Genomic DNA, 9,974 nt, shown 5'->3' with positions numbered 1-9,974 from the left:
AAACGTTTGAGCACATTTTCGATTCGCCGTAAACTTTTGTAAAAATGCCAATATTTGAAATCTACACAGTTGATTTCTCGCATCAAATGTTCTCAGAAGTGAATTTAGTGATGAAATAGCATACATAATTGTATAAAAATGAATTACTGTATTGACCTGCATCTCCTTCCGCAAAAGCCAAATTTAATGGTGGGATATTTCTGCCGTCAATTTCACACAAGTTACCAACTGATGCATCCTCGGTAAAATGGGCATATCAAGAACACATCCAGGATTTTTAAACGTTCTTGCCAAAATGCAAACTTGTGTATTGGGACAGTACTTGGGCTACAAAAGATGACGTTTCACAAGAACACAAGTACACAAGTACAACCTCCCTGTCTCTCTCTTGAAACCATGGAAGTGAATTAAACTGCAATTCATCGACTGGCCTCTTGAGGCTGGCAGCCAAAGTGAGTCAAATCTGTATCTCCCCCATCTTAAAATGCCCAACTTCACAGCAGAAAAAATATGTTTACAGCCTGGTGGCAAACCGTTGTTTTGGTCTATATAGTTAATTTTGAACCCCCCTTCATGACGACTGTGAGGGGGTGAATTTTTTTACAACTCATCTGTTGAAATTATTTTAAGCCTTGAAGTTCTGCATAATTAAGGGCGTGGCCACTTGAGTGACAGGTGAATTGCCGCTGCTGTCACTAGTCATTTGTCTGCTGACTGTTAGTGTCACCCTCAGCTGTGTTTGTGCTTTTTTCAGGATTATTTTATACACGTATTATAGCTTCACTCATGCTCCGTTGGAATCCGTTGTTGTCGAGTATGGAGAGAACAACCAGCACTGTATTTCCAGTTGTTTCCCTCACATCCACTAATGGATGTCTGACAATTTCATTGCTTTTGGAGTTGCGATTTAAAAACATCTGTATATATAGAGACCACACCCATCATGCTGTACTGTTGCTCTCACAAAATAGATATGCTTATTTAACTTCTTAGTGTAAATAAAAAGTACTGTCATATGAAATCCTGCAAACTTTTCCTAATCCTGCAAACCCTTGAATGAGCACGGATTTCTAGTTCATTTACTTGATCTGAGGTAATACCATTGATTTAACCGATTTGAGAAATTGAGAGGTGGCCAAAATCATATTTTAATATGGACTGAATAAAGCTCTTTACGAACTTGGCGTGCGATGCCATGCTGACTGATCATTTATGTCTTTCCAACAAATTAATGATGTAAACGACATCGTCACGATTCATAAGAAAAATGATCTCTAGGAAAGTACACTGTCGCGCTGCGTTAAAGGACTTCCCGTATCACCTCCGCTTATAAAGCCGCAATCCAATCCTGTTAACATGAAATAAGCCTGCTCGCGAACAAGTGCAAACTTGCACACATGTTGCTATGACAGCAAGTCCAGGATGAGCGTCGAAGAACCAAACAATGTAAGATCATGTCAAATCGCCAACAATCAAATCCAGCTAAGTGATTTAGCGACATACGAAGAACGACCCCCCTGCGTGTAACTGATCTGGTCCATAAAGCATTTATTATTATTATTATTATTATTATTTTATTTTTATTTATTTATTTATTTATTTTGTTTTTACAGCAATCCTAACTACAATAACTTTACCCATGACAACTTTCATGAACAAAGGAATGTTATAAACATAATTTGGGTGACAAAGAGTGAGAAACTGAGAAAGAATGACGGGAAGACAAAAAAGAATGTACATGCAAGAATTTACGTGACAAGAATTTCAAAGAATGATTCCAAAATATAATCTAAGGAGATCTTATGCTGTCTGATGGATTAGTATCTCTCAACATTCCAGAGAGTAACACATTTCTTTTGCTCACAAGAAGTTACTTAAAATAGAGGCCTAAGGCAAGTATTCAAATTCACCTGTCAAAGTCAATCACTTTATAACATCAATGTCCTTCAGCATTCAAAAGTATCAAAAAACTATGAAATCGATATGTAATAAAGAATAACTGACTTTATTGGGTAGGTTTTAGCACAACGTAAAATAACATGGGTAGTGTCACACAGTCAATCAATCTTGTTCTTATTCTTTACCCTGAACAGATTAATTATATTATAATTATTAACAATGCAAAAATAAAGAAAACCTAAGCATTATAGAAAGTCACATTACAAGATAATTCAAAGACATCTGTGGTGTAGTCGGAATGTAAAAATTCAAAAAGGAACTACAGTTTGAATTTGTTTTTGTGGAAGCAGCAGTGGAAAGTCTGGTTATTCAGGTGCTAGAGGCAAGATGCTTTGGTACTATGTCATTGTACAACCCAAAGCACATGACAGACTTAAAAAATTCCATGCAGTAGCTTATATAATCAGTCTGTCAATCCTTTATGATTCTTATTTAATCATCATTCAGAGATGAAGTTCTTCAGGAAGTGGAGTTTTTAGGAAGTTTTCCCTCCTACATATGACTTCGTTGATATCTGTTTACATGAGAGATGTCAGCAGTTTAAAAAAAAAAAGTATTTACATAAAATAATTTTGAACAGCAATTTCATAAAGTTTTAATTCTAGTTTGATAATTTGACACTGGACATTAATCAATATAATTGTATTGTACCATGCTAAAAGTAGTTTTACTTGTATTTTGTCACCCTAAATATGATGAAATATGGAGGGATGTTCCCATCCTGTAAAGAGGGATTTATGAATAGATTACGTGATTTAATGTATACTCACGCATCTTCCATGCTTCTTGCGTGGTTCATGTTTAGGTGTCCAGAGGTAGGAATATTATCATCATCATCCTCAGGAACCTAAGAATAAACACCAACATTTCTCTTTTGTTTTACAAACCACAAATAAATCAGTTTTACTTGATATCATGTAGTTAATTAACAAAAACACTTTTCTCACCTCCCAATAAACCTCATCATCAAAACAGTTGGCATCTGCTGGGTCACCCCAGATTGGCGCCTTTAGTATCCCACCTGTAAATTAAACAGCATAAAAATGTCAGCTCTAATGCTTATTATTCTAAAAAAAAAAAAAAAAAAACACTTAGTTTACTGTTTAACTTTATTTGCACTCACCAACCAAAGCTCCACCTACAAGACCAAATGCTATTGCTACACAGAGACCTGCTGCCTGGTGACCACCCTGTACGCTGGCTGTCCGGTTAGCAACGGCACCCTTGAAGTCGAACGTGTTAATCAACCTGAGCAGAAAATGCAGTATTAAGGAGTCACGCAATATTTTGCTTTCGTTTTCTTTTCTGCAGCAGTGCAAACAGAAGCCAACTGTGACTGAGTATGTGTGTAAATGTATATATAAGTCTTTCTGACTGACTGACACAAACTTACCCTTCTTTTCCATAAACTGACTCACTGGCAGAAGCTGCAGTAATAGCTCCAACAATGCCACCGATAATTCCAGGCATTCCATGCAGGTTATGTACACCACAAGTGTCTTGTATTTTCAGAGTTTTTTCCATAAAAGGCTGATAAGGAAAGTTTATAAAAAATGATTATAGTTGCATACATGCTTATACTGTCTAATTTAGACTTCAAATAAATGTAAAAATGTTTGACAATTAGATTTGCATTATACAGTAAATACAAAAAAACAAAGAATTTAAACCATCTATATTTTAAATGAATATATAATGGATGTTTCCTTTACTTTATGAGCAATTTCAGTACTGTAAAACACTGCAAAACTCACAGTCAGAAACAGATATCCAAGTGTGGAAACAATTCCTGAACAGAATCCCACTATCAGAGAGCCGTAAGGTGTAATCATGAACTCTGAAGCTGTTCCCATTGCAACACCACCAGCCAAGGTAGCGTTCTGAATATGTACCTGAGCAAAGTCAAGGAAATGTAAGGGTTATTTTATGTATAAATAAGAAGGATCAACTCCAGAAACTTGACATGGAAAACTTACCATGTCAAGTTTTCCATGTTTCTGTGAGAAACTTGAAATGGCAAAGGCAGTGAGAACTGATGAGGCCAGTGCGAGGTAGGTATTTATAACAGCTCTGTGCTGCCCATCTCCATGATCTGCAATAGCAGAATTAAAACTGGGCCAGTACATCCACAGAAAGAGAGTGCCTGATAAAGAGAGATGGGATGAAATTAGGAACAGTTCCCAATGTTTTGATAGCTTATTGGATACATTAGGCAAAGGCCAATGGGGTAATATGTCATTTTAAATTTTATGTTCTTCCAAAACACTAAAATAGCAACAAAAACACGTTTCCTCATTGCCAAAAGTGCATTTTATCATTTTTAAAATGTTATGTAGATAATGGGATGGGATGTTGTTTTTCCGTCAGCATTTACTCGCCCTGATGTTGTTATAAACCTGTATGAATTTTTGTTCTTCTGCAGAGCACACAATATAATATTAGAAATTAAATTTGAGAACCTAACTGTTGAATATGGGTAAACATTTACTTCGATAGAATGGAGGAAAAAGATACAAAATTCTATGGAAGTCAATGTTTAGAACAACTTGAGGGTAAGAAAATGATGACAGGATTTTAATTTTGGGTGAACTATCCCTTTAAGAGGCTTTGAAAAGGCAAAGTATGATTAAATTGAAAATTGCACCATTTGCTGAAGTGGATATTTTGAATAAATATGTAGTTAAATGTAAAATATCTTGCAAAATCAACAGTTCCTCTAGTGCCTTTTGTTATCGCTTGATTAACACAACAGGATAAGCTGAGAAAGGACTTTTTTCACCACTCACCAATCATGGCAAACACATCAGAGTGGTATGTAGATCCTTGATAATTCTTGCTCTGAGATAGCAATGGTCGATATAAGATCCAAGATATGGTCAAACCATAATATGCACCAAAAGTGTGGATGACCATGGAACCACCAGCATCTTTCGCCTATGCATGAATGAAGCCGTAAAAAATGATAAATTCCAGCACTGATGTTATTCATTGGGATACAATTAGAAGATTGAAACTTACATGAAGGAGTTCTAAAATGATATATTCCTCAACCGCAAATAGGGTGACTCCAAACAGAGTAAGAACCATCAGCTGCACTGGACTGACCTTTCCAAGACAAGCGCCATATGCAATGAGACAGCCAGCCACACAGAAATCTGCATTGATGAGGCTGATTGAAAAAAATGACAGTGAAATGATTTAGTTACAAATTAAAGATGCATATATTAAACACTGCTTCTAAAATGGAACAGTGAATCCCATCGAATTAGTCATGTGACACTAGTGTTAGGAGGCTTAAACATGAAGGTGAACGTATCATAATGTCAAAAAGTAGATAACAATAATCAATTACTTCTCAACCCCAATTTTTATTTTCCAGTCATCGCTGTCAAGGTAATGAAACCAGCCTTGCATCAGTAGAGCCCATTGAATTCCAAATGCTGCGATGAGAAAATTGAAGCCAACTCCACCGAAACTATAACGCTTAAGAAAGGTCATGAGAAATCCAAAACCAACAAAGATCATCACATGCACATCCTGAAAACCTGAGGAAACAGAAAACAAAGTTAGCGTGTGAATATGTACATGATTCGTGAGGAGATAAATTGCAGTCAATTTAACACATTGCACACTCCACACACACCTGCACAGGTGAACACACACTAACACACACTCCCTCAGCACCACAGTTATGATTACCCCTCCAGCAGCTCCTCTTCCAGTAACGGTGATGTTACTTACTTGGATATCTATAGTAAAAATCATTCTCTATATTCGAGGAAATATTATTTCTTCTTCTGTGGTCGATCCAATTGGAGTCAGACTCCTCATTATAACGAACGAACACTCCAAACAGGATGATCATAGCAATCTGCCAGACAAAGCAGACTGCTGGAAGACTGATTCGAATATTGGTGTTTTTGGTCATTTTAAGTCGATGTTGATTTTACCGAAGAGACGTTCTGGAGATGACAGTGGCATTCCTTTCAATAGAAACGTGTGACTCACCTTTTGTCATAAAGGTTTTATAGTTAGGTCTGGAGGTGTGTCAGGACATCATGAACTTGCCACTCCTACAAAGATGTACAAAGACAAACACATACTTGTGACAAAAAGTTGAGGAAAAGGAAGAGATGGTATCCGTATTCTTGTGTAATGGTTTAAGGTGAAAAATAGGCAAACAATTTCAAATATTAATTATAACAAATATACAAATAGAAAAAAAAAAAACACTCATCAAACAAATCAAGATAATACAAACCCCTAAATCTACAGATATCTTTGCAGACACATTTGCTTTGGAAATTATAAAAGGCTGTAACCTTTTATCTTCCCACTTTTACTGTTAGTTTGCTACACCGTGATCTCATGAGAAGATAAAACAACTGTTAACGCAATTGAAGCTTAACATTTTATGATAACCTTTGACAGTTGTGTATCAAAAAGATTTTCAGTTGAGTGTAAAGCAACATTCAAAGCATGCACCAACATGCCATTTCAAATGCATTGTCTTGAGCTATCAGCCAATAACTTAAAAGCTATTTTAATAATAGCCTACAGACAACATTGGGAGAATAAAAACACAAGAATATTTAAAAAGCTTAATCGTATAGTCATTCGTGAGAAACAAACAGTTATAGGAGTAATTTAGGACAGTCATTCACACTAATTATTTATGTTCCACTTACTTGTGAAGTATTGGTCATACCCACACTATGGTTTTGTGAATTTTCATGGTAGCTCTCAGCCTGATGTTGTCATGATTTTAGTCAGAAAACGAGTTTGATACTTCTCCACTGGGCTGTGATAATAGGGCGTGTTTCAACCGAACCAGTAATGAAAATGCCTCTGCACTCAACTGGATAGACCTACATCCAATCAGAGCAATGGAGTAAGTGATGAAGTCACCTTTATTTATGTAGCGCACTTTACAATGCATACATGTATCAAAGAAAATAATACAACAAAGTTTGATTCTAAAAGAAAATTGCATCAACGTCCACTTTAATTAAGGCAGATCAATAATATTGTTGAATATTAATTGTCCCCAACCAAGCAAGCCAAAAGCCAAGGCAACAGTGGCAAAAAAAAAAAAAAAAAAAAAAACCTTGGGAGAAACCAGACTCAGTCAGAGGGCCAATTTTCCTCTGGCCAATGAAGGAACAGTGTATGATTTGGGCAGCATTACAAGTCAGATTGGATCGGAACATTTAGAGTATTTAGACATTTTAGATCCATTTCCATCTGTTTGGAAGTCGCAGAAATCATGCAGGTATGAAGACGAGTTGTCGAGGATCAGTGCTGATGGCTGTGGTGTCGATGAGGCCTTCACAGGGCAGATGATGCTGGCACTTCAGGATGCGTTGGGATGGGTCCAGGTGCAGGTCCACCATAGAGGGGTTCTTTGGATGTACCAATACCAGGATTTATAGAACGTGTTCCTGGTTCCGGCTGATCTAAACTATGCAGCCTAACATTGAATTATAGAAGTCTACAGTGTGTTATGTGTATGCTAGGCCAAAGAGATGCGTTTTTAGTCTAGATTTGAACTGACAAAATGTGTCTGCTTTCCGAACAATGTTAGGAAGATTATTCCAGAGTTTTGGTGCTAAACAGGAAAAGGATCTACCGCCACCAGTCGATTTTGATATTCTAGGTATTGTCAACTGACCGAAATGTTGAGATCGCAAGACAAGAGGCATGAAGGACTATAATGTGTTTGGTGCTCGCTCAAGTACTGGGGAGCTAAACTATTTAGTAGTGTTGGGTCCGAGTCCACCTTTGTCGAGTCCAAGACCTTACAAGTCCATGTTTAAAGAGGGTTGAGTTTAACTTAAGTTCGGGTCCTAAACATCCCAGTCCGAGTCGAGTCTGGCCGAGTCCACAAAGTGTTAAATGATTTGAAAATGACCTTTCACAAAGACCAGCCCCTCCTAGTTACTGTTGCTACATCCGACAAGCCATTCCGTTCTCACTCCATATGTTCTCACACAGTGAAAAATATATTGCGGAGCAAAGATGACACTGACAGTGCGCCAACATACAAGACAGAACAGCCTACTTGTGGAATGGAATAAAGTCTCATCTTTAAAATTTTACAATTATTATGAAATTCAAGCAATAAATACTGTTTTCAATCAATCAATAATTTATTTCTAAAGTGCAGTTAAAAACAACATGGTTTGTGGTGCTTAAATGTGTAGGCCTCAGTTGTAGCAGTACATGAACTGATAATCTATTCTAGGTGTAGGACAAATTAAACATGAATGAAAATCAGAACTGCAAAAAGAAATCAATACACACCATTTTTCAAGTTCAAGTCCACTGACTTAAATCTACTAACTGATTTGGTTTGTTTGTGGGTTCCTGCAAATGGTGGGTTCCTGCATTAGGATTGGTCAGACCGCCTGTCAATCAAATTCCGGTGAAAGGTCTCAACACCGAGGTATTAAATCAATATTTTAAACCGTACAAAATCATTGCAATGTATAGTCACAGCCATATGTTTACATATAGTACATCTTTCAGAATCTGCAAGGTCATGCTCAACATGATGCAATACGAGCCAGGGGTAAACTTTTGAGCAAGATGATGGTGATGGTTCTTATTTTGTTTTATATGCCAATAATAGATCCTTAATGGATCCTTCTTTCTTGAACATCACTAAATATTTGCAGGGTTTGTAATACTTGTGTATGAGTGTGAAGATGGATCTCACAATCATAGCCACCACTAAAATGTCCGACTCAATGTTAAGTCCGAGTTCATTCAAAATTGGACTCGAGTCCGGACTAGTATTCGCTGAGTTTTGTTTAAGTCCAGGGATGTGCTATGTCCATTGGCTCGTCAAATAGCACTTGAAGATGACTGGCTCCCTGGCGTGATCCCAGTCAGTCGTAACGTATAACATATTCCCCTTTAGGGAATAAAGGTTACATGTAGTAATCAAGACATTTTCCTACACATCTCTGTCCATTACTTTATTCTTTTTATATTCTGTAGTCCACAATAGTGGATAGATTTGTAACTTTCTCAAAACACCTAACTGTATTTCAGGACAGAAAATAATTAAATAAAATTAAATAAACACTCTTTTGTTGTTAAACTACTGTCAGGGTATATTAAAGACACACAATGAAAAAATTGGTGATGAAAAGGCATAGGCACAGTCATTTTTGCAACTGAAATCATTGCATGAATTTGTCATTTCAGACACAAAATTGATGGGAGGAGAGTTTTGGAATTGCGCTCATATGCTAATTCTGGCCCCTAGTCTACTAATACATATATACACGTGACACCTGTAGTTTCATTCACCTGTGGAATTTTCTGTTGAATCACTAGTAGGCAAAGGCACATGACTGAATCACACTGATTGGCAGAATACATTTCTACTGATAGTGAGTTCACATAGATTTACTTACACCAATAGATTTACACTACGTTAACCAATTCCTAGAAGTAATTCTGAAACAATTCAGGAAATGTCCTCTTTCCCTTTGCAATGCACAAATAGCATATATACATGGACAATGAGGAGCTGAGCTGTGAAATTACTACAGTGGGAAAAAACAAACAAAAAAACTGTCAAAATATTTTTGTTTTCCTTCCTGAAGGCACCCGAAGTATAATGAACACGCATACCTAACTCAGACAAACTTTATTTTTTCCCCTTTCTCTCTTCAATCAATCAACTCCACAGTCACTAATATAATGATTGATGTTTAGCACAACATGCATTATATTTTTAAATAATTATTTTTCATACGAACGTACACTGAGATTTTTAGTGGTCCCAAAAAAAGGATCGTATCAGCTGATTTCTTTGGAAAGTAAAAATGTAAATAAACCAGAACTACTTATTTAACATATCAAACAAACATTCAGAAGAACAGCTAAATAGCACTTGTTTAAGAAAATCAATGTTTATGGCACTTTGCTTAAAAAAAAGTATGTGGACGTTTGTCTCTGCCAACAAAACTAGCATCAGACTATTATGTTGTGTTATGTAGTCG

General features: G+C 36.5%; 1 protein-coding gene across 5 annotated transcripts; it reads right to left on the bottom strand.

Annotated features, from left to right (window-relative positions):
• Window positions 1-1,984: 1,984 nt before the first annotated feature.
• On the bottom strand, window positions 1,985-7,000 carry rhcgl1 (Rh family, C glycoprotein, like 1). Of its 5 annotated transcripts, XM_089134243.1 has the most exons (13): window positions 6,648-7,000; window positions 5,968-6,032; window positions 5,701-5,830; window positions 5,312-5,504; window positions 4,978-5,128; window positions 4,746-4,893; window positions 3,936-4,102; window positions 3,714-3,851; window positions 3,353-3,489; window positions 3,083-3,207; window positions 2,907-2,980; window positions 2,730-2,806; window positions 1,985-2,473 (listed from the first exon to the last, which is right to left on the bottom strand). In XM_089134243.1, exons 3-13 carry the CDS (start codon window positions 5,822-5,824, stop codon window positions 2,452-2,454), a joined length of 1,356 nt encoding a protein of 451 aa, XP_088990369.1. In that variant the 5' UTR covers window positions 5,825-5,830; window positions 5,968-6,032; window positions 6,648-7,000; the 3' UTR covers window positions 1,985-2,451. The 5 variants fall into 5 exon arrangements, with proteins under 5 accessions (XP_088990369.1, XP_088990370.1, XP_088990367.1 ...); XM_089134244.1 differs by lacking the exon at window positions 5,701-5,830 and having other exon boundaries at window positions 6,648-6,785; XM_089134241.1 differs by lacking the exon at window positions 6,648-7,000 and having other exon boundaries at window positions 5,312-5,830.
• Window positions 7,001-9,974: the final 2,974 nt, after the last annotated feature.

Source organism: Pimephales promelas, chromosome 8 (assembly GCF_988280905.1).
Source record: "Pimephales promelas chromosome 8, fPimPro1.hap1.1, whole genome shotgun sequence".
NCBI classification, from domain to species: domain Eukaryota; kingdom Metazoa; phylum Chordata; class Actinopteri; order Cypriniformes; family Leuciscidae; genus Pimephales; species Pimephales promelas.
The sequence above is the reverse complement of the archived record's forward strand: the minus strand, read 5'-3'. Positions and strand labels throughout refer to the sequence as shown.

Bases quoted from the DNA above. Each gene is read 5' to 3' on its own strand.
- rhcgl1 (XM_089134241.1), bottom strand. From the start codon at position 5,724: ATGATTTTTACTATAGATATCCAAGTAAGTAACATCACCGTTACTGGA. The intron at 3,852-3,935 runs GTAAGTTTTCCA...GACTTTGCTCAG, and splicing joins AACATGGAAAACTTGACATG to GTACATATTCAGAACGCTAC. The intron at 2,474-2,729 runs GTGAGTATACAT...TCATGTAAACAG, and splicing joins GCAAGAAGCATGGAAGATGC to ATATCAACGAAGTCATATGT.